The sequence below is a fragment of the Mirounga angustirostris genome, unplaced genomic scaffold, assembly GCF_029215605.1.
Source record: "Mirounga angustirostris isolate CCGP_5_RB_7025 unplaced genomic scaffold, mMirAng1.0.hap1 SCAF_9, whole genome shotgun sequence".
In the NCBI taxonomy this organism is placed as follows: domain Eukaryota; kingdom Metazoa; phylum Chordata; class Mammalia; order Carnivora; family Phocidae; genus Mirounga; species Mirounga angustirostris.
Window position 1 is genome coordinate 134,227,532 of NW_026991717.1, and position 25,032 is coordinate 134,252,563.

The window sequence follows — 25,032 nt, forward strand, 5'->3', positions numbered from 1 at the left end:
GTGCCTAATGACTGGAGTGAAAGAAGCATATTCTTGTATTTTAAACTAAATCACGTTCTTTTCTAGTAAAAGTTCTACAGCAGGATATACACCTTCTGTCTCAGGGTTAGGAAAGACTTCTGTGATTTCACTGACTGGTAAGTAGAAATCTGAGCTCTTCAAAAAATTGCTAAGTATAATGAAATGTTATTTTCTTTACATGACATACTTCTTTATTTCTAGATATAGTGTTTTTCCTAGCCTTACCTCTTTATCAAATGCCCAAATAATTAAATTTTTCCCTAGCAACTAAGAAAATACTTGACTATGCCATTTTGTTTTCACTGTTAAAACTCAGCATTCAATGCTTTTGAAAGAGAGAAAGGACAGTAATAGGGTAGGTTTTTCCATAATCCGAGGGCCTCCTGGGGGCACAGATTAAATGTTTTTGCAATAATTTTTAAGGAAGTTAAAAACAGTAGGGCTTCATGGTGGATCATATGCAGCCAAACATTTACAGTATTATATATTTGAATGTTTATACCAGGGGTCAGCAAGCTTTTCCTGTAAAGAGCCAGGTAGTAAATATTTTCAGCTTTTTTGGTTAAAATTGTTTCTGTCACTATTATTCAACTCTGCTGTTGAGCAAAAAGCAGTCATAGACAGTACATAATGAATAGGTATGGTTATATTCCAATAAAATTTTAGGGAGCAGGCAAGACTTGGCTCACAGACTGATAGCTTGCTGAATTCTGGCTTATATAATAGAACACAGACTTATACTATGAATAAGGAAAAATATATTGCTAAAAATTACTAGTGGCTCTAAGTATATTTTTAAGATTTTATCTTAGAGTATTGGCTAAAAAATATAGTATTGATCTATGGTCAGTTTTTAGTGTAAAGAATAGCAAACAAAGGTCTGAAATTTTTTAAGTTTGGTCACATTTCTTTTTCAAGGTTACGTTTTTTGAATATTTTGTCTTTCTCTTACCTCTTACTGTGTTCTTATTCTCATGAAAAATAGATAAACACTCACTGGCTGTTCTATAAGCAGTATGTTCTCATTTGCCAGATCAGAAAAATCTTTCTAATATTAAAGCACTGACATTCATATACCCTGTATAGAGTGGTTCTACAAGACAGACTATGAGTAGCATAAGAAACCTGAACGAATTTGATAACAGGAAGCTTTTGAACTAAAGCTATCAACAATTCTTGAAGTGAGGGCTATAAATAATAAAACTGTTGTTTATTTTTATCATAGCAAATCAGTGAATTCTTTAGGAGATACTAAGGGAACATGCAGGGTTTGTGAACTTTATATACGGAGTGTCTTTAAGAATTGTAAGTATATATGGAAAGTCAGTTTGAATTAGCTCAGCTTGGAGCTAAATGGTGCAGATGATTATTGATATCCATAAATGGTTCTTCAGACTTGCATGGATCCAATTTGGCTTCTTGAAGATGAGTTCAAATGAGCATATTTATTCATGAGCTTCTAACAATCCTTTCCCAGAAATTTCTTTGCTTAAGTCATTAAGAATATTGATTCAGAATGGTTTTTGTTTTTTTTTTAAAGATTTTACTTATGTATTTGACAGAGAGAGTGAGAGACAGTGAGAGGGAGCGCAAGCAGGGGGAGTGGGAAGCAGGCTTCCCGCCAGGCAGGGAGCCTGATGCAGGGCTCGATCCCAGGACCCTGGGATCATGACCTGAGCCGAAGGCAGATGCTTAACCGACTGAGCCACCCAAGCGCCCCATGATTCAGAATGGTTTTTTATAAGTTGCAATTATTTTGTGCACTAATTTCTTCAGTTTTTACTTTGCTAGTTCTTAAGTCACCTTGAGAATCAAGAGTGTGTATGTGATCTACTGATCCGTAAAACTTAACATCCAGAGTCTTAAATAAAATAATGTATTTTATAAGGGTAAATCTGTTATTAAAATATTTGGAAAATATTCTGTCTTAAGGGTTCAATATTATTTTGGGGAGAGGGAATATTGGTTGAATGAAATCTCTTCTAGGTTATTGTATATTGCTTAATGAAGTACAGACTGAGGAAAAGGTCGTTACACAATTACACATCTGATCTACAAAGAGAAAAAGGGAGCAAAATGTCTTTTTACAAACGTATTAGATGTTCACATAGAGAAGAGATTTTACTTACTTTGGGGCTTCAAGATGTTTATGTCATTTGGGATGAAGCCTAAGTATGCTGGGATTTCTGACGGGCAGAGAAGGGTATGGAATAGCATCCTATTCAGAGTACGTGTCATAAGGAGGACGTGTCAGTGTCTTGAGGAAGTAGCAGTAGGCCAGTTTGTCTGGAGCACAGAGTTGAGTGTAGAAGAGTGGGGTAAATAAAGCTGAAATGAAAGGTCAGAGTTATCGCTTGGAAGGTCAAATTGAGTATTTGTTACTTAATATGAACCCATCGGTAATTGGTGACTTTTGCCTGTCTTCAATTCATCCAAGGCTATGTGGGTACAACAGACTGGGGGAAATACGAAGGGAATGCTAGTAAGGATTCAGGGAAACGAACGGCAATGTATCCATTAGTGGGTATGAAAATGCATGGAACCCTTTTGGAAAACAGTTTGGTAAAGTTCATCAAGAATCCTAGTTTTAAAAAGTAGTCTTTGAGTCAAGCAATCCCATTTCTAGTGACCCGTCATGAAATAGTAGGATAAAATACATGAAACATGATAAAATATATCATAGTTTGTACCTTTGGTATGGTGTGATAAAAATGGCACTTTACCTTTGTCACCCTTCTTCAAACCTACAACCTTAAGAAGAGCATCCACTAAATTCTAATAGAAGGGCATCCTGCAAAACGTTTGGCCAGTACCTCTCAAAACTGGTAAGGTCACCAAAAACAAAGAAAGGCTCAGGAGAGCCGACAAGTGAAGGTAATGTTGTATACTGGATGGATCCTGAGACAGAAGCAGACATTAGGCAAAAACTAAGGAAATCTGAGCGCACTATGAATTTTAGTTAATAATAATAATAATAATAATAATAATGTCTCATTAACTGGCTCATTCCCTATAACAAGTGTAGCATACTAGAGTGAAGTGTTAGGAGAGGAAACCGAGTTAAAGGGGTGGATGAAAATTCTCTGTATTATCTTCTCAATTTTTCTGTAAATCTAAACTTTTACAAAATAAAGTCTATTTTAAAAAATAACTTTTATAGTAACTTCAAAAACATTAAGTCTTCAGGGATAAATTTAACAAAATGTGTATTCTGTGTACACTAAAAAATTCAAAACATTGCTGAATGAAATTAAAGAAGACCTAAATAAATGGAGAGAGATACTATGTTTTTGAATGGAAAAACCTAACATGGTTATGATGTCAGTTCCTTTTAAATTAAGCCAGAGATTTAATGCAATCCTCATCAAAATTCCAGTAGGCTTTTTGTAGAAATGGATAAGCTGATTCTAAAATCTAAATTGAAATGCACAGAACTGTGGATAGCCAAAACCATTTTGAAAAAGAAAACCAAATTTAGAGAGCTTAAACTGCCTGATCTCAACACTTGCTAGAAAGCTTCAGTAGTCAAGATGGGAGTGTCTACACTGACATACATAGGCAGTTGAGTTTCCACAAAGACTCCAGGATAAATCAGTGGTAATGGGATAGTATTTTCAAAAAATGATGCTGCATGATACCCTCTAGTTCCATCCACGTCATTGCAAAGATTTCATTCTTTCTGATGGCTGATATTCCATTGTATAGTTATACCACATCTTCTTGATCCATTCATCTGAGCTCTTTCCATATTTTGGCTATTGTGGACATGGCTGCTATAAACATTGGGGTGCATGTGCCCCTCAAATCACTATGTGTTCCTTGGATATCTAAATTTTAAAAAAACAAAAACAAAGCAAAGTGACCCTCAATCCTTATCTCACACTACACACAAAATTATCTCAAAATGCATGATAAACCTAGACATAAAAGCTAAAACTATGACATTTCTGAAGAAAATATTACAGAAGGAAGTCTTTGTGATTTGGGAATAGACAAAGATTTCCCCAAACCATAAAAGAAAAAGTTAACATACTGGACTTTATCAGAATTTAAGACTGCTCTTTGAAATAGAGCATGAACAAAATAAAAGGCAGGACACAGATTGTAAGAAAATAATCATATTACATATACCTGACAAAGGACTTATATTCAGGATAAACAAAAGAAATCTTTAGAACTAATTGGTCAGCACTGTCAAGTGCGTGTGCAAGGATATAGAGCAACTCTCCAGAATGCTTATTCATTGCTCATGGAAATGCAAAATGGTACAACCACTTTGGAAACAGTTTGGCAGTTTTTTTCTTTTTTTTTTTAACATATTATTATTTGTTTCAGGGATATGGGTCTGTGATTCATCAGTCTTACACAATTCACAGCACTTACCATAGCACATACCCTCCCCAATGTCCATCACCCAGCCACCCCATCCCTCCCACCCCCCACCCTCCACTCCAGCGACCCTCAGTTTGTTTCCTGAGATTAAGAGTCTCTTATGGTTTGTCTCCCTCTCTGGTTTCGTCTTGTTTTATTTTTCCCTCCCTTCCCCTATGATCCTCTGTCTTGTTTCTCAAATTCCTCATATCAGTGAGATCATATGATAATTGTCTTTCTCTGATTGATTTATTTCGCTTGGCATAATACCCTCTAGTTCCATCCACGTCATTGCAAATGGCAAGATTTCATTTTTTTTTTTGATGCCGGCATAATATTCCATTGTGTATGTATATACCACATCTTCTTTATCCATTCATCTGTTGATGGATATCTAGGCTCTTTCCATAGTTTGGCTGTTATGGACATTGCTGCTATAAACATTGGGGTGCACATGCCCCTTCGGATCCCTACATTTGTATCTTTGGGGTAAATACCCAGTAGTGTAATTGCTGGGTCATAGGGTAGCTCTATTTTTGACTTTCTGAGGAACCTCCATACTGTTTTCCAGAGTGGCTGCACCAGCTTGCATTCCCACCAACAGTGTAGGAGGGTTCCCCTTTCTCCGCATCCTCTTCAACATCTGTCATTTCCTGATTTGTTAATTTTAGCCTTTCTGACTGGTATAAGGTGGTGTCTCATTGAAGTTTTGACTTGTATTTCCCTGATGCCGAGTGATGTTGAGCACTTTTTCATGTGTTTGTTTGGATGTCTTCTTTGCAGAAATCTGTTCATGTCTTCTCCTCATTTCTTGACTGGATTATTTGTTCTTTGGGTGTTGAGTTTGATAAGTTCTTCATAGATTTCGGATACTAGCCCTTTATCTGATATGTCATTTGCAAATATCTTCTCCCATTCTGTCAGTTGTCTTTTAGTTTTGTTGACTGTTTCCTTTGCTGTGCAAAAGCTTTTTATCTTGATGAAGTCCCAGTAGTTCATTTTTGCCTTTGCTTCCCTTGCCTTTGCCAATGTGTCTAGGAAGAAGTTGCTGCGGCTGAGGTCGAATTTTTGGCAGTTTCTTATGAAGCTAAATATACACCTACTATGTGATCCAGCAATTTCACTCCTAGGCTTTTATTTATAAGAAATGAAAACACATATCCATACACAGACTTGTACACAATTGTTCATAGCAGCTTTCTTTGTAATCGTCAAAAACTGGAAACAATCCAAATGCCATTCAACAGGAGAATGGCTAAACAAATTTTGGCATATCCATACAATGGCACATCAGTCGTCAGCAATGAAGGGGAATGAAGTATTGATACACACAACAACAAGGATGCATCTCAAAATAATGCTGAGTGAAAGAAGACAGACAGACTGTATGATTCCATTCACATAAAACTGTAGAAAATTTGAACTAATTTTTAGTGACCCGAGGTAGATTGCCTGGGGTGTGGGGGAGGGGCACCAGGGTGCAGGAGGGAGGGGTGGGTGTGTTCACTCTTGGTGGTGGTGATGGCTTCATGGGTGTATACATACGTCAGACTTTAAATTTGTGCACTTTATTGTACATAAACTCTACCTTAATAAAATGGATTTTAAAAGAAAAAGGTCAGCTATCATTAACCTTTCTTCTCTTAGGTTACCATCTTTCTTAGCACATTCAGTATGTCTGACTGTACTTGAATTCCTTCCAGATGACTCATTCCGCGCTCGCAGTGGCAGTAGCATTCCGACTTCCTTTTCTCCCAGTCCTTCCCTACCGAGCACCTCCCGTGGGGCAGGTAACTCAGCTGATCCAAAGAGCAGTGGAAGCAAAGACGCGCAACCACGAAAGGCTCCCTTGTAAGTAATCCAGTGCTGTGCCGGCTGGATCATTCTACTCTTCTCCGAGGCACTCTCCTTCCCACTTAAATTCTTTCCAAAGGAGAGACAATGTCCGTAATGAAGAAAAGGTAGAAGTTAAAAGGAATTATTTTTACCTGCGCCTCTGTTATGTCAGCTACTTTTTTTTTTTTTTTTTTAAGATTTTATTTATTTGACAGAGACAGTGAGAGAGGGAACACAAGCAGGGGGAGTGGGAGAGGGAGAAGCAGGCTTCCCGCGGAGCAGGGAGCCCGATGCGGGGCTCGATCCCAGGACCCCGGGATCATGACCTGAGCCGAAGGCAGACGCTTAATGACTGAGCCACCCAGGCGCCTCTAATAAGGAACTTTAAATGGCTCCTATTAAAACCCGAGATCCATTTATTTTCCTGTGAAGTGTTTGCATTCAGGGCATTTATCTGTGAGAAGACACTGGATATAATTGTATCCCTTTTAAACACCCAGCTCACGGACCACAGTATGTAGTCACCCAGTGCCTCGAAAGATGGGTACAGCTAAGGCCCCTGAAGGAATATTACTGCAGCCCATAATCTGGGGTTGTGGGCCCAGCAAACTGGAGGTTTCTACAGACCATACTTGTGCTTTCGCATTGTGGTTATAAAGGGCCTCTCTTCTTCTTTTCCCCCGTGGTTCCTTTTTGTGCACTATTTATATCCTGTTTGAATTGTTGAAGCCTTTGGTACTTGTGGTTGGAACATGTAACAGGGTAAACTCTAAAAATCTCCATGGTGAGAGATCATATCAAGGTGGGACTGATCAGCCAGGATGCCCAAACCATAGTGACAGGTTTATGCTTTCATATAGGATATCGGAACCTTCTGATTAGAATGGAGTTTAAACAGGACTCAGGTTTTCTTTCAAATATATTTCACTGAATTCATGAGTATTTTCTCATGAAGTTTCTTGAATGCATCTTTTTTTTGCAGAAACTGCATGCTTTAGTCCCCTTTAGGAACTGAACTCTATATCATAATTTCTTCTAAATTTTAATTGGCCATTGGTGTATATAAATACAGATGTATTCCAAATTCATTTAAAACTGAGAAAAAATTTATTGAATGGAGCTCAAGGAGAGAGTAGGACAATGTAATAGCAAAAGGCAATAGCAAATACAAAATGTAATATTGATATTACAGATTAGTCGCATTAATACTTTTATTTGCAGAGAATGTTCTTTGACCTTACAATGATTGTTCAAATGACTATACTTTGAAGTTCTGTTTCGAAGTCCTGAGGATCGAGGACAGGATGGGGTAAAGGTCTATAGAGAGCTTGGAACTGGAGCCTTGTGCTCTTGTGGCAACAGCAGGCGGCAAAACACTGTGTATTGTCTGTTTGGCGTCTGGGCCTCATTGTGCCCATATGTGTGATGACAGGGTGGATTCATCCCTCAAGGGGCCTTCCTGTCTGTCACCCCTAGGCCTCTTCCTCTCAAAGGCTTGCCCTGGAATTCTTCTACTGAAGAACATATTTAATAACATCGGAATGTAGTTCATTCTCTTCTCAACTTATTTTTCTGTGTGTCATAGGCATTTTGTAAAGTAAAGATGGCTGAAACCTAATGTTTTGACCAGTTCTCCTTTATTTCAGATTACTGTCTTCATCTGTTCTTTCTTTCCTGAGCACGTTTTTCCTTTTTACAGACTGAATTTTCTCTTGCTCAATATATATCCTTTATAGATAACATAAAATTATATCCATAGAATTATATAATCAGTTACATATAATTGAGGGTTAAAAAAATGAATCTAGAAACACTCTAAAAAATCACATCATTTGTTTCTTCTTTTCTGAATATTGTGAAGGAAGAGGGATGTTGGTATTACAGCTGCTTTTTTTTAACAGGAGACTGGATATCGAGTCCATAACTATTTCCATCTGATGTAGTTGTAGCCTGGACTTTCTCATGAAAGCGTACAGCCACATGGCTGGAATAGCTGATTGATATCTACGTTGGTCTAGTTTCTGTGAAGTATTATGCAAGATTCAGCGATGTGTCATATCCAAATGAAAATCTCTCCGTTTTCTGTAAAATAAGCTTATGAAGTGATTTCAGAAAGTATTATCTCAGTGATGCTTCTCCAAAAAATTCCATGCAACACATTCTCTAGCTTTTCAGTGTCCTAGAGATGAGCCGTCTGGTATTTAGGAGTACAAACAAGTGTCTTAAAGGAGGTACGGGAAGGCATCAAATATTGATGTATTTGGGCCTGTGTTCATTTCTGTTGTTGTTACACACAAAAAAGTGGGAAAAGTTATATGAATTGAATTGAATGTTATGTTAGATGTATGTAGGATTGGGTAATTAAAGAGTTCCAAGTCATCCTTAATGTGTGATTTCTTTTTCACTTAATCAGAATCCTCATATAGTCGGTTTATTTAAAGTAGATTGTGTTTCTTATTTACTTTGTAAGCATTGAATGGATAAAATTTTTCATGTTTTGTTCTTTCTTTTTCTTTTCTCTTTTTCCCTCCTTGTCCCTCCTTCCCTCCCTCCCTCCTTTCTTTCTTGACAAAGAAAATCGAGAAAATCCAACCCTTAAATCATCTGCTTGATGAAGGAAGCAAAACAAAGACAACTGGAGATAATGTGATTGATGGACAAAAGCTAAAGCAAATGGCTGGGCTTTTTTTTTCTTTTTCTTTTTTTTTGGTTAATGAATGGAAAAGAGACACATAATGGCAGCTGATGTTGATAAACTTTCCATATTTGAAATTAGATTCCCTAGGAGGTATATTATGTATTTCTTGAGTAATAATGTGGTTACAGAATTCCAATGTCATAGTGAAGTGCAATGAAAAACAACTTTAGCTATACGCTTTTAGCCCTGCTGCAGAAGAGACCAGTCTCCATTCATCTGTGCAGGAAACCATCTGTTTAACTGTTCTAGAGTTTTAGCACTCAAAAATTATATGGAAGTCCAAATCAACTGAAAGTGCTTTAGCTAATCACTTGGAAGGGCCTGGGGATTAAGAAAGACATTGCATCTTCTCACAAATCTCCAAGCCCAATTAAAAAGTCACACTGAAAAGGGTACGAACAGCAGTTTATCAGTCTTACGATGGTGGTGACAGTGTTGTAACTGGACATTCTGAAATTTCAATTTGGCAATGAAAATTCTACCAAGGTTTCTGATAACTTGTAGCTTACAACTACCTTAAAAATAATAGATCGATGATTTCATTTCCTAGAAGAATTTATTTTATAAGTACTTTGTTTACATTGTAGATTGTATTTGTCCTTAATTTAAAATGATGAATCTAGTTTGAATCAGCTGTTACTCCAAGCTATCATGCCTAAGCTATGTCAACAGCATTTATTTGTACTAATGCTAATATTTCCATAAAAATTTGCCTGTGGAACATACACAATTCTTAATTTTAAAATGTCAGTTCTTGAGATATACTGTATGAAGCTATTGTCAGCTTCTCCATTTCAAAATGCAATCAGCATATAACTATATTGATATTAGAAAATATTTGTTTTTTAAAATATATTGATGTATGATAAAGATGATCTAATTTGTGAATGCATATGCGTGTGTGGTTACTTTTTATAATGTGAAATAATGAATAATGAATTTACTCAAAATAAAACATAGGTTAATGAGATACCAGTGTTTGTGAAGAAAGTTTTAAATACTTTCCTGCAGCTTTTATTCTACAGTTAACGAGTAAGACGGTTCATTTTTAAGTAATGAACAAGCCGCACACCAGCCTCAACTATAAATTATTCAGGGGACAGCTACTCAGCGTGACACTTGGTCCAAGATAGGTGTTTCCCCTTTGCCTTTCATATGGCCTCTTCTGGGCTATCTTTAGTGATTCTTAGTATCTTTCATTTAAGGACAGGAAATTGTTGAACTTCTCATTTGGTCAGTAGTTAAAACTGGGTCGATTTGAGAGACTGGACAATATGGGCTCAGTGAATTCAGTATTCTTTGTGGACTTTATGTAACTCAGCATCACTCACATGGAACTGAGGGCACGATTAGGAGAGAATGTGTGCGGTGCATAACGGGACATCCAGCACTTTGCTTCATACTCAGCATTGACTCTGTTGCTTTAAATAAAATGGAGAATTTCAGTTTATTTGTTCAATAATAACTAATAATAATAATAGCAGAGTTAGGGGCTTTATTTTCCATCGTGTGCGCAGGGAAGAGTAAAGTGCTTTGTCACCAGGGCGCATAGAGTTCAGGAGTACGTGCAAGTCAGCCGCGGTCTTGTTCCTACTCAATTGGAACAGGTCTCGTCTTGTTCCTGTCAATTAAGACGATTAATCAACATTACTTTCGGGAGTTTTCTTTTTTTTTTCCCCCACAGAGCATGATTTCTAAAACTGTTGACCTGTTTGCTAAGATTTTACTTCCAAGCACGGATATACAAAAACAGTAAAAAACAAATTGGTGACAGTTACGAATATCCGCGTATATCTCAATTTACACCAGAAGCAAGATTGATCCTCTCAGTAAAAGTTCTCCGTGTAACAACTCACCAGATAGATCCTTTAAAATAGTTGTGTGGCATTTGCCGCCACAGTGAAATAGGAATGGCTGGCTCCTTTATCTTCTTGTTAATTATGGAGACTTGCATTTTTAAGGACAGGTTCTAGAATGTCTCCAGTTCACATTACAAGTGAAATAACAGACCCTGTAGAACTCCGTTTTCCTGGCAGAAACGGAGATCGGGCCAAAAAGGATTTTACTAATAAGCAAGAAGAGCATATGGAGTCTTGCTGATAGAACCTCGTACACATTCAAACTCATTTCCATTATTTGACTTGCCGCGTTGAGACGTCTTATTCTGGAAGGATGGCTCCATGAGCCCTGCAGTCTGTGGGCATGTGTGAGGTACTCAAACCGAAGTCGACCAGACTCTTCAGCTTGAGTAGGAGTTTTGCAGTGAAGATAAAATGAATTGGACCAACTCAGTGATCTGTTGTCAGTTTTTGCAGCGCGTGTGACAGTGTGTGAGTGTGGGTGAGTGTATGTGTTTGTGTCTATGTGAGAACAGTTTTTAAACCTGACACTTAAATATAGTGAAGACTTGTTGCAATGTTCAGACTTCGCCCCCTCAGTTGAAACCTTGAATTTTTTTGGTAAGATCTATTACATTTTTCATTAGTCTGCCTTTTTTCACCACACATAGATACACTTAGAAAAGCTGAAACCTGGGGTCTTAGGGACTTCTTCAATCATGTGTGGGGGGATTACTTTTTTCTTTTTTTTCATATCACTGTTTCCAAAGCAGATGTTTTGTTTTGTTTTGTTTTTTAATTTTATTTTCTTATGTTAATCACCATACAATACATCATTAGTTTTTGGTGTAGTGATCCACGATTCATTGTTTTCGTATAACATAAAAAAAAAGTTTCTTAAAGCAGGGAATATGGCCATTTCCTGCCTCCAAGGGCAATGTGTTAGATATAATCTTATGTGCTGTCCTTGTTCTCCATGCACATGGGGAGGGGAGGGTCAAGTTGGATCTGCACAGTCTAGGAGTCCTTCAATACAATGAAGCTTTTTATAGCTGGGTTTGGCCATATTTGTTTCAGAGGATATTATGGTCTCATAGACTTTTCTAGATTTCATCTCTTAAAGGTGGATGATTAGAACGCTCTTTTATTTCCCTTTCCACTCTTTTTCCACAAACACACTTGACTGATGGAATACTAACAAGTCAGTTAAGAATGTCGATTGGACTTAGTACTTGATGTTTGCCTCGTCCTAGGTCCTAGCATTGTCAGCCAGTGCTCATGGAAGGAGTTCAGGAATGAAGTAACATGCAGATTTTAGAATGGCGAAAAGTCAGTCTTTAGACTGCTACTTAATAGTATTACCTTAAGTATGATTCACGTTACTCTGATTTATATTCATAATCAAGATGACTAATAAATTCGCTTTAGGTATATTTAAACATTGGATAGCAAACAGAAATCCAATTAGGCATTTAGGCAACATATTTGACACTCCCAATTAGCTAGCTCTATCCATGGTCCTCTGAATTTGCTCCTGAAATATTTTCTTGTCTCTATAACAGAAAATGACTAAGAAAATTTCAGAGGTATTTGCTATTTCCCTTTTAACCCTGGGACAAAGCCCATGCTTATGTTCTTTTTAAGTGAAGTGGGTAACAGAGGGACATGCATGGTGCCTGTATATTTAGATCGATGTTTTAGGTAGAAGGGAGAAAGAGTGAAAGGGGCCAGGGGGCCGGGGTCAGGCCCCACCACGTGGGGTGACCTTGGGCAAACGTTCTCCTTTCTCTGAGATGAGATTTTTGCCTTGAAGGCAAAAGTGCCTGGGGCCTGTGAATGTCCTCATGACCCATGACCCGGTCTGTGTCCCCCAGTTCTTTCTTGTGCGTGAAATGAAGGTATTGAACTCGATCTGCGGCGCAGTTAATGCCTGTCAAAGGATCTGCTGTACCACGGAGAAGCCAGGGCTGCCCCAAGGCTGGGGCCGCGGTCAGGACTGCCTACAGCTGTTTTCTTCTAATTTTAGTCAGCAAGAAATGGTTCTGTAACAGATTAAAATAAAACACTTCCTTTGCTCCAGAGGAAAGTTAAGAGAGCGAAGCACATGACTCATGAAGAATGTGTCTTCCTCCCAAAGGCTTCCTCTTGAAATAGGGTTCTGATCTACCGTTTTTTTAAAGTCCAAATCCGTGAGTAACAGAGAAAGGTAAAGATATTCTACCAAGCTAGTCTTAAGTTAATAACAAAGGCTCTGAGAAACAGGCTTAAAAGTACCAGACAGATGGTACAGACCTCTCCTTAAAATAGTGTGGATTTAATAGTCGGATTTGTCTGAGAATGGCTCAGACCAGCAGAGGACAAGGGGGACACTCTTCTTCGGGCACCCCGGGCCACCAGACTCAGCCTCGGCTGGAGCACTAAGTACTTAAGCATGTCGTAAATCAGAGGAGAGCTGGAGTCACCACGCTGCCCAGAAATAGAAACGTTCTAGAGGTTTCTTTATACATCATGAAGTGAAATGTCTGGTCCACTTGGTTGATGGGAGTAAATCAGAGGAGAGCTGGAGTCACCACGCTGCCCAGAAATAGAAACGTTCTAGAGGTTTCTTTATACATCATGAAGTGAAATGTCTGGTCCACTTGGTTGATGGGAGTAAATCAGAGGAGAGCTGGAGTCACCACGCTGCCCAGAAATAGAAACGTTCTAGAGGTTTCTTTATACATCATGAAGTGAAATGTCTGGTCCACTTGGTTGATGGGAGGCATGGAATAAGCAATGATTTCCTGCAGGGTTCCCACCACTGCCTCCGTTTTTTGTTGTTTGTTTTTTTTTATCCTCCTCCATTACTGCTCTGGGTAAAACCTAGAAAAGGAAATAATGTGGAAGACCATTTATGGGGCAGTGGTGAGGAGTGAATTAATTGGGCCCCTTGACATTTTTCCTATGGTCCAACCCATGGGGCCATCCACGATCCTGGGATTTAAAGAAACAGGCTCATCTGTGCTGAGAGGAAGGGTCTGAGGTTGTACCAGGCACTGCCTTAGGAGCCCGAGACAGTACCAGGGGACCCCAGACCACATTGTGGGTGTGGACCCAGGGGACTCAGCCTAGCCCGTGCACGCACACACGCAGCAAATCAAATACTTTGGGCTTTGTGCTACTGATTCTCGAGCGAGCTGATGCTCCTCCCCCTGCCCCGCAGAAGGTTTCCACACTGCCTGGGACCCCTGAATACTTTGACCTTCTTTTTGCAGGCACAGTGGGGGCAGGGGCCTGGTTACTCTTCTGTAGAAGCTTCCCCAGTCACTCATACTGCTCTGAGGCTGTGCCTCGGGTCCCTGAAGTCTCCCTGGACCCTGGGTGCCTGGACTCAGGCTGCTCATCATGTTTGGCAGGCCCTCTTGTCCAGAACCCTCATGTGATGCAAGTGATGTACCGACATAATTTTTATAAGAGGAGATCATGGGAAGGAACATCTGTGTCCCAACACCTGGGAATTCTCTCATTTTGTGGAGTGAAAATTTATTTTCCAGAGTAAATGGTGGGGGGCGGGGGAGAATATTTAATGGTTTGCAATTTAAACTGTAAAACAGCACATTTCTTCATTTTTAGACGTGTTTACAGCAGAAATTCTTTCAGGTGCTGGTGTGCAGGATGGTCATGTTCATTTGCCTGACTTTCCCTGAGCTGGTAAAGCCGGATGGCAGGCCATGGTTACCCCGCTGGGTCCTGCTTCAGTGGGTGCCTTTTTAAATCTCTGTCAGCTTTGGAAAATGCAACTGTATGGGGAAAACAGGAATCAGACTTCATAGCTCAGACGTCGCCGCCATTTGGAAATGTCGGAACGTCTTCTTGGTTGTAGTAATGATGGGGCGCTCTTGCTAGCATTAGTACCCAGAGGTTGGGCACGCTCACCAGCTCCCCCGGATGCACAGGACTGCTCTGGACAGCGGATGACTTCTTCCCCTCCAAACCAGTAGGGCTTTGGCTTGAGAAAGTGGATTTGCTGAGGGATTCCATGCGGAAGATGACTAACCTTGCTCTTAGTAGCTTCAGAGGCAGAACTAAGGCCAAGGAGTCTGCATTGGTTAGGGAGGAATTACAGGGAGGGGTGGGTATATAAGAAAAACAATTGTAGCCATTTGTGGATTGAGCTGCTTTTCAAGGAATTGGTGAGTTCTCTGTCATTGGAAGCACTGAAAGAAAGAACGAGGGGCCTGTTTTGTAGGGATATTCCAGAGGAGACTTCCACAAGGGGAGGGAAATTGGGCCAGGAGACCTCTGGGGGATTCTTTCATCTTAAAAGTGGTGTCATTTCATGCAATTTTAGTGAATCTGTGACCCAGTTCCATTTTGGGGGTAAATCTTGAGCATTGGGAGAGAAGAGGGAGAAGTCCACATAAGAGGAATTAAATGAGTGAAATGTTTTGTTTTTTTTTAAAGATTTTTTCATTTATTTTTTTGACAGAGAGAGACATAACGAGAGCAGGAACACAAGAAAGGGGAGAGGGAGAGGGAGAAGCAGGCTTTCCGCAGAGCAGGGAGCCCGATGTGGGACTCGACCCCAGGACCCTGGGATCATGACCCGAGCCGAAGGCAGACCTTAATGACTGAGCCACCCAGGCGCCCCAATGAGTGAAATGTTTTAATAAAGTAGCTCAAATTATTAAAACATTCAACTTGAGTGCTATTTCAAATTTGGGGGAATTTTAAATCTGATTTTCTACTACAACTTTTCTATGACAGCATGGTATTTTATTGATGTTAAATGGTTTGCAAAAGTGTTGGTTTTGGTCACATTTGATACTTAGGGATTGGGCCCTCTGAGGGATCTTGACTTACCTTGGGTACTTTCAGGTTTCTTGAAGTAACTGAGAGCTCACAGAGGTCAGCCCTGGGGTGAGAAGACTCTTCTGATTCCCATCTGCTTAAACAGTTGACACATCTCATACTTCTGATCTAGCTGGAACTTTGGGAAGAAAGCTTCCATGTTTCTGCAGGACAAGTACATAGAATGGCGAAATGTAGATAAAAGCCATAGACTCTGAACACTAAAAAGGTCACAAACTCAATTCCTAGCAGTCAGTTGGCAGCACCCTCGCTCTCTTCTGGGACTGTTCCCCCGCCCCCCCAAGTGCCCTAGGGAGGCGGGAGGCTGCAGTTCCCATGGGCAGAGACCCTCATTCTGAGCCAGGCCACCTGGAGCACAATGTGCCCGAGAGAAGTCCCCAGGCCTCTCCTCCCTGATGCAGGGGGCCGTGTCCAAGTCCCTGCCTGACATAAAACAGCACCCAGCCCTGGGACTCGGCACGTGGCTCCTTGCTGATGCTAACCCATGCCTCTAGGACTCAGGGCCCCACTCCTCCTACAGCCTCAGGATCACCCCCTTACTCGGTGAAATACTTTTGCCGTGCTTCCTAAATATCTGTGTTTGGGGACGCCTGTCCGATTCTAAATGGCAAGCCTGTGTTCAGCGGGTCACTCCTATGTTGTAAGCTCTGGGCAAGGACCTGCTGCGGTGTACCAAACCTACACGGGGCTCGCGCCTTCGGTACGTGACAGTGTTTAGCACTACTTTGTAAATGAAGACATCATCCCGTGGCAGGATGCTCCTGAATTCCGAGTCACTCCTCTTGGTGACAGTCATCAGGAAATGATCCTGTCACACCCGGCAGATGTCACCCCTTCCGATGGCTAAGTCTTGCCTTGGAGCAAGCTCCTCCTCCGGCCTGGAGTGGCTGTCCGGGGATACATGGGTATCCCTGCATGCTGCCTCCTGGACAGTCCCATGGAACCCCGAAAGCCTGGGTTCATCTGCTGAACAGAACAGAATGTCTGCAGGGGTCCCTCCCCTCTCCGGGCACTGGGGTGCCCTCAAGCGTGCCAAGGATGCATCAACCTAAATAGAATCTGAGAGGGAAGAAATCAGCTGCTCACCTGCCATTCCTCAGCCCTGACTGGGCCTGGAGTAGCAGTCCCACCCCCAGTCCTGGAAGGGGCAGCCTAGCCCCCTGGGCAGGAGGGTCCCTGGGAAGAAAGCCAGGGACCTGAGTGTGGTTTGCATGGCGAGTGTTGTGGGCATGAAGTCTCAAGCCTTGAAAGCCTCTTCCTCTGGCCACCATCCTGCAAAGGAAGGTCCCTGTGTCTAGAACACGCCTCTAAGCCACTCCTGTCCTATCCAGCCTGGGGGTGAGGACTCGGCACTGCCCAGGGCCCCCCTCCCCCACCTTGGAACCCACCCAGAGCCAACAAGAACATCTCTCCCCCATAGCTCCTAGTTGGACCCTTTGAAGGCCTCCTTTAATCGGCTGGCTCTTCCCAGTGAGTGGCCCCCTGGTGCCTGGGAAGGTCCTTCACTCAGAAAAAAGACAGGGAAGGTTAGGGTTTGCAGCAAATATTTGCTGTTCCCAAGGATGCTCCCCAGGGGACTGTTAATGATTAACATCCCGCTTGGAGGATGTGTTTCTGCAAAAGCAAAGACAGAGAGACAGGCTTCCCATAGTCCCCAGCTGCTTCTCCAACCTGGAATATGACTGGGTGCATCGTGAGAGCTTCCGCCTCTCAACCCCAGGTGTTGCTCTGGAAGGATCCAGAGCCTCGTGGGATGGACTTGTTCCAGGGGCTGAGTACCTCGTGTGAAGGAAGGCGATGGTGGATCCCACAGAGGGCCCCTGGATCCCCAATCTAAGGCTGGGTACCCCATTGGGGGTGGGGGCAGAGACGATGAAGACCTACCCCATCGATCTCAGTCCTAAGGTTTTCTGCAATGTGAATCATACTTGGTAAAGTTCTCCAACACAAAATACAAATCTTCCTCTGATTTACATAGTAATTGTCTTCACAGAAAATTCAGTGGGAATGAAAATCTTGCGGGAGGGCGCCTGGGTGGCTCAGTTGGTTAAGCGACTGCCTTCGGCTCAGGTCATGATCCTGGAGTCCCGGGATCGAGTCCCGCATCGGGCTCCCCACTCAGCGGGGAGTCTGCTTCTCCCTCTGACCCTCCTCCCTCTCATGCTCTCTGTCTCTATCTCATTCTCTCTCTCAAATAAATAAATAAAATCTTTAAAAAAAAAAAAAAATCTTGCGGGAAATTGGTGTTTTCATATGAAATCAAACATCTGTGGGACTGTGAGTCTCTGGGCTCAGATGATTTTTGGACAGGTTCTTCACGCGTACGGACTCGCTGTGGAACATCTGTCCTGTGGGACCTGGGTCACTTCATTGCGAGGGACAGTCCTATGCCTTGCAGTATGTCTGGCATCTCTGACCCTCATGGTTTATGCCAGTCGCATGTCCTCAAATCTTTGTGAAAACCAAAGTGCCCCAACATGTTTCTGGAATGTTCCTTTGGAGTAGCACCTGCTCGGTTGAGAAGTGCTCCCCGATAAGGTCAAGGTGAGGGGTGCAGGTGGGCTTCTCAGCCTTGGCCTTCCCATCTGCATTGTCCTGCAGCCGATGGAGGAGGGGCTCCTTCCTGCAGACTGGGGCGGGGGTTCAGCTTTGCCAGATGCCTGAGAGGAAGCAGCGGGCCCAATGCTGTGGGGCATGGTGTTCACGGAGGGCTTCAGAGCTCCATAGAAGTCACTGTGTTGCACTTGACTTTCTGCGAGGCTCTTACAACGCCTGCCAGGATTTCAGAATGGATCCTTCCAAGGGAAGGCAGCAGAATGTATTGGGAAGAGCATGAGGGTCTCCGTCAGCCACCCCGGGGCCCCCCACTGTATTCACTGGGGAATGCAGCTCAGCCTGTCCGTGCTTGCTTTCCCCGCTTCATGGAATGGCCAGAACGGAGCCTCTGGCCTATGAATATCTCATCAGCACCCAGAACCAGCAAGGAGCTGGACGACAGCAAGCCCTGGCCCCCAGGAAGTGTGGCTCAGACGCTCTGTGCCTCCGGTAAGGACATGAGTCCTGCGCTGCCCCCGGCAGGTCACACTCAGTCCCTACCGCTGTCACTTGGGCTTCTTCCCAGCTGTGCCCCCTGGACTAGCTCCCCAACCGCACTCTGCTTAGGTTTTCCCATCTATAAAATGGGCTCCCATGGCCGAACTGTGAGCACCGCATACCTGTAGCGCCTGGGGTAGGGCAGGCAAAGAGCTTGAGGCCTGGCCGGACGCGCTAAGGAATGGTCGTCGTTGTGTGACACTGGGGCCAGAAGGAATGTCAGAGGTAACGTGGCCCCCAGATTTGGACTTTATGGAGGAGGACATGTGAGAGACCACCATGAGTTTGCTCTGTGTGCATCAGATCAAGGGCAGAGCTTGGGTAGGTGGGTGGCACGACGTGGCAAAGAAAAGCCTTCCCAACCTCCGCCTCCACTTGGTGCCTAGGAGACCAGCGCCCCCCTCCTGTGCCCCGGGCGCCTCTCTCCTGTGCCAGGAAGGCAGGCAGACGCTGGGCGCCCACGCTGCTTAGACCTGAGAGTAACAGGATGTCTGTGACAAGCACTCAGCCCCGTGCCTGGCATGGCGAAGGGGGGCTGATGTCAGCAGGACTCACGGCCCCGCCGGAGGCAGGGGGATGGACAGACAGCCTGCCCAGGATTCCAAGGGCTTCATGCAAGGGTCTGGGTGGGAGCGGTGATGAGAAGGAATGGTTGCCTTGTTACCAAAAGATCTCGAGGGAGCTCACCTAGCAGAGAGGCAGCCTCACGACCTCATGGGCAGCCGTCCCAGGGTGGCCGGAGGGTCCCCATCCAACCACGTGGCTTCTGGTCCAGCCTTAAGTGCCCAGGACACAGGGGCACAGCGCTGGACCCTGCGCTGGGGGAGGAAAGAGCCTTTAGGTCAGTCGGGAGCTCGACTGCCTGAAAGCAGGACACGTCTAGGGTGCTCACCACGCATCTGGCCCCTCTCCACCCCTACCCCCCTACCGCACACACACATGCACACATGCACACCCACACCACGTGGGCGTGCACATACCTGTTCTTGACTGTACTCTGTCTGGGTTATATCCTTACCCTCTTTTCCTTTTATGCTGCTGGTCATTACTTACTTATTTCCGGTTTTAACTTAAAACATTTATTTTTAAGCGATTTCAAACTTCAAGTAAAATCGCAAGAATAGCTACAAAGAACTTCTATAACCCTTTACCCAGAATCACTAATTTTTTAAAGATTTTATTTATTTATTTGACAGAGAGAGAGACAGCGAGAGCAGGAACATAAGCAGGGGGAGTGGGAGAGGGAGAAGCAGGCTTCCCGCCGAGCAGGGAGCCTGATGTGGGGCTCGATCCCAGGACCCCGGGATCATGACCTGAGCCGAAGGCAGACGCTCAATGACTGAGCCACCCAGGCGCCCCAGAATCACTAATTTTTAAACCTTTTCCACATGTTTGACAATTCTCTCTGTGTGTCTGTGTCTGCATGTGCCCCCCACCCCTTGTCTTATTCTGAATGATTTGAAATGATTAGGTGTCCTGGAGAATAAGAATATTCTCTTATGTAAATGGTAACAAATGATCAAATCCAATTTAATATTGTTACAATATCTGAAGCTACAATCATACTCTAATGTTGCCAATTGCCCCACGAATATTCTTTGTGCTATTTTTATTTGCAGTTTAGGAGCCTGTCCCAGCTGTCTGTTGCATTTTGCACCACCTCACCTTGGTCTCCTTGGATCTGGGATGGTTCTTCAGCTGTGCCTGTCATTATATTGACATTTTGAAAGGCTTGGCTTGGCTATTTTATAGGTTCTCAGTTTGGGTTGGCCTTGTGTATCCCCTTGATTAGCCTCTGATTATACATTTTTGGTGGCAGGAATAGAAAAAAAAAATGTTGGGTCCTTCTCAGGATATCACATCCAGAGGCACCTGATGTCTGTTTGTCCCTAATTGGTGATATTCATTTAATAACTTGGTTAAGGGGATGTCCATTTCTCCAAGATATACCTTCCATGTCTCCTGCAATAAGTTCTTTGTGAAGAAATACTTGGAAAAAAATTTAAATATCCTGTTCATCAAACTCCTCTTCCCACCCCCCCACCCCCCCACCCCGCTGAGATGTATATCCATTGAGCACTCTTGCCTGAATCAGTTTTTAGGATGATGGTCTAAATCCATATTCCTTTCATATTTATCAACATTCTTAGTATAGATTCATGAACTCAATTTTATTTAGTGCACGTTAATCCATTACTGATCGTATTATAAATGTATATGTATGCATGTTTGCATTTGTTTAGATTTCAAATGGTCCCAGGTGTATCTAGACACTAGGAATGTACTAGAAACCATAAGTTTATACCTCCAGTTATAATTTTTTGAAGATTTTATTTATTTTATTTAGAGAGAGAGCAAAAGCAGGGATAGGGGCAGAGGGAGAGGGAGAGAGAGAATCTCAAGCAGACTCCACGCTGAGCACGGAGCCTCACGCGGGGCTTGATTCCAGGATCCTGAGATCATGACCTGAGCTGAAATCAGGAGTCGGACACTTGACCGACTGAGCCACCCAGTCACATTTTATATCTCCAATTCATACCCTACCCCATAGGATTCTTTCTTGCTTCCCCATTCCATATGTGTGTCTCTCTTCTTGCTTAACCCTAAGAAACATATAAATAATATCATGTTTGCTCTACCCACTCCACTTTGAAAAACATGCCTGAAAAGAAGTCTTCAAGGTTTCTTTGTGGTCTTTTATTCTTAAAACTGGGGGTATATTGTCCAAGTACTTGGTTCGAAAGTTCCTTGGGTTAATCCTTTTCCTCCCCTACAGTGTGGTCATGTTATCTATTTGAAATACATTTGAGCTCCTTTGCTTTTCTTTTCATTTGCTTTTAGGGCTTTCCTCATCTTGTTCATTTAATTTTATTTTTGAATATATTGAACATTGACATTATTCTAATAGTCTAAACCGTATAAAAAGGTACCTGAAGAAAAGTGCCAACCCCTCCCATTCCTTCTACTCTGTGCCCCGCCCCCAACCCTTGCAGGGATATACACATATACTTTCTTCTTTCTTTCCTTTTTTTTTTTTTAAGATTTTTTTATTTATTTACTTTTGCAAGAGAGGGAGAGAGAGAGTGGGGGAGGGGCAGAGGGAGAGGAGAAGCAGGCTCCCTACTGAGCAGGGAGCCCGACGCAGGACTCGATCCCAGGACCCTGGGATCATGACCTGAGCTGAAGGCAGATGCTTAACCAATGGAGCCATCCAGGCAGCCCTGCTTTCTTATTTCTTTTTCTTCCTTACAAACTCAACTGTAGACGTCCTCCTTATTACTACTACTTTTTACAACTTCATAGTACCCCATTGTTTATTCAACCAATTGCCTATGTTTGGCCATTTAAGTAATTTCCAGTATTTTGTGATTACAAATAATGCTCCACTTAATAACCTTGTGCAGATTATTCTTTAAAAATTGTGGGAGATTTGTCTTTAGGTTAAATTCCTAGAATTTCTGGATCAAAAGCCAATATATCTGTGTTTTTGCTATATGTATTGTGTTGAATCGTGGTCCCTGAAAAGCTATGTCCACATCCTAACTCCAGGGACCTATGAATTGTGACCTTATTTCACAAGAGCGTCTTTGCAGATGGAATTAAGGCAAGGATCTTAAGATCATCCTGGATCGGGGCGCTTGGGTGGCTCAGTCGTTAAGAATGGGTTCTGTCCCCAAGCCTCCTGCAGGAAAACCCCGCTGACCCCTTATGCTCCCACTTTGGCCTCCAAAACTGTGAAAGATTTATTTCTGTGTGTGAAGCCACCTCGAGTGTGGGGATTGATTGCATCAGTTGTAGGACGAGAGTAAGTTACGTATTGCCAATCTCCTGCTCCACAATGGGCGTTAGTGCGCCCACCAGCGCTGCGTGCCCCATGGTCTCCCCACCATCAGCGGGGGTGCTGGGAAGCTCTCGCAGCTTTGCCAATCCGGCAGACAGGGAATGGCGCCTCCACGGAGTTTTATTTTGCATTTCTTAAAAATTAGGAATGAGGATGAACATGTTTTCATATATTCCAGCAGCCGCAAGTGAGGGACAGCTGCTCTTCGTCAGTGACGGACTTTGCAAATATATTCCCTCCAGTTTTCATTTCTGTTGACTTTGTTTATGAATTTTTGACTGGGTGTTTAAAAAAAATACTTCTTATGTAGTCAAATAAGCCAATCTTTTCTTTAATTTCATCTGGACTGTGAGTCATGGGCAGAAAACCTTTTCCTACACCTACATTGTAGAGGAATTGACCGGTGCTTTCTTCTTGTACTCCTATAGTTTCTTTCTTTTTTTTTTTTCCCACATAAATCTCTGATTCTTCGTTTATTCTTATGTATGGTGTGAAGAATGGATCTACTTGTATCTTTTTTTCCCCCCAATGACTATCCAGTTGTCCCAATACCATTTATTTAAAAGTCTTTCTTTTTCGAATATTAAATTTCCACGTGTACTGGTGTCTATTTCCAGTCTCCCCGGGCTGACCCCAGATTTATGTTCCAGCGTCACAGAATTAATTAGAGCATCTGTGTGGTTTGCTTTAATATCTGCTCAGGCTGGTCCCCTATCCTCCCCACCCTCACCCATATCTTTTCCTTGTCAGTGTTTTCCTGGCTCTTTATCTTTATCTTTCTATCTGGACTTCAGGATCCTCTTGTCTGTCTCCAGAGAAAAAAATATTTGCTACTATTTTTATTGGAATACCATCGAATTGTTAAATGAACCAGAGAAGACAGATATCCAGGTGATACCGAGGCATCTTATGTAAGGAGTACCTTTCCATTTGTTCAAGTCTGATTTTGCATCTTTAAGGAGTCGTGTCATAATTTTCTCAATGCAGATTCTGCGTATTTCTTGTTTATTTCTAAGTAGTTTTTTTGTTTTTGTTTTTTTTTTTTGGTTGCAACTGGGTTTTCTCCTCCGTTATTTAACTGGTTGTGATTTGTGTATGTGAAGGCTCATGTTTTTGCATGTTGATGCTATAGTCTGATGGCTTGCTGAATTCTTTTGTTACATGAGTTTGTTTTAGCACGAATTTGCTAGGGTTCTGCAGGTGGATTGCAAGGAGTGTTGTACTTCATTTTTCCCCATTCCATCCCTCTGCTTTCTCTTGTCTAACTCCGTGGCCTAATGCCCCCAGGACAATGTGAAATGGTGGTGGATGTAACACAGCCCTGTCTTACTCTTGACCTTAGTGGGAACGCATTTAGTGTTTTCTTATTAAGTAAGATGATGGTTTTAGGATTCAGGCCTATATATACCTTCTATATATGGAAGGTATAAATAGGCATTTTTAGGGAAGTGTACTTCAATTCTTACTTCTCAAGACATACGCTCCTCTATCCGTCATCTATCATCAACCATCAGTCCAGCTATCATCTATCTATCATCTATCTATCTATCTATCTATCTATCTATCTATCTATCTATCTATCATCTATCATCATCTATCTATCATCTATCTATATCTATCATCTATCTATCTATCATCATCTATCTATCATCTATCTATCTATCATCTAATTCTTCTTTATCTCATTTAATGCTTTTGCCCCAAAGCAGGAGGGGGAAGCCTCTTCCTCCGGCAACGTGTCTCTATCGCCCTCTACCGACAAAGCTTAACATCATGTCCAGATCCAGTTTTTGCAGAGCAGTGGATAAAGGGAGCGCTGGAGCTTGAAGAAACAAACTGATCACTATTTTTGCTTTAGACAGTTAATTGTATTTTAAAGATATTTTAAACAATGCTTTCTATTTGCTCGCACATTTGCCCTTTCCAGTACTCTTCATTCTTTTGCGTAGGTCTAAATTTCCACTGAGCATCATCTTGTTTCAGCCTGAAGAACTACTTAAAACTTTTCTTTAGGGAAGGTGACAAACTTTCCCAGCTTTTGTTTGTCTGGGAAAAAAAAACACCTTTATTTTGCCTTCATTTTTGAAGGATTGCTTTGTTTCTTTCTCTTTCTTTTTTGAAGAGGTCACATTTCCCCTAGCACTTAAGATGTCTTTCTGTCGTGTTTGGGGTTGCATGATTTCCTCCTTTTCTAGAAATAATTTCAAACTTACAAACATTTACAAAAACAATAGTGTTTCCATATATCCTTCCCCCAGCTTCCACATATTACATAACCACAGCACGATGATCAACACCAGGAAATTACAGGGGCGCAAGATCGCATGCTATCATTCCGAGTTTGTTACTGGTCCCACTTTGTCCCTTCAACCACACCTACCAGCAGTTGTAGTGATGGTAATTTATTTGGACAGAAGAACCTGGAGAAGACAGGGCCGGGGGGGGGGGGGACCTCCCACCTCCCAGAGTGTTTCTGTGGGCTC

At 42.3% G+C, this 25,032-nt stretch overlaps 1 protein-coding gene and 1 long non-coding RNA gene across 2 annotated transcripts in view; one reads left to right on the forward strand and one right to left on the reverse strand.

Moving 5' to 3' along the window:
- The window catches only part of PPP4R4 (protein phosphatase 4 regulatory subunit 4), a 103,887-nt gene extending 93,991 nt beyond the window's left edge, over window positions 1–9,896 (forward strand). Inside the window, exons 23-25 of the mRNA XM_045901456.3 lie at window positions 67–137; window positions 6,096–6,243; window positions 8,803–9,896. Of these exons, the coding sequence (XP_045757412.1) occupies window positions 67–137; window positions 6,096–6,243; window positions 8,803–8,827 (244 nt within the window). The 3' untranslated portion in view covers window positions 8,828–9,896. The remainder of the gene's footprint in view (window positions 1–66; window positions 138–6,095; window positions 6,244–8,802) is intronic.
- A 611-nt stretch (window positions 9,897–10,507) lies between these two features.
- On the reverse strand, window positions 10,508–16,799 carry LOC123862493 (uncharacterized). The gene is made up of 3 exons (XR_006795236.1): window positions 16,702–16,799; window positions 15,607–15,758; window positions 10,508–10,547 (listed from the first exon to the last, which is right to left on the reverse strand). It is a non-coding gene; the product is annotated as an uncharacterized LOC123862493 (long non-coding RNA).
- Between the last annotated feature and the right edge of the window lie 8,233 nt (window positions 16,800–25,032).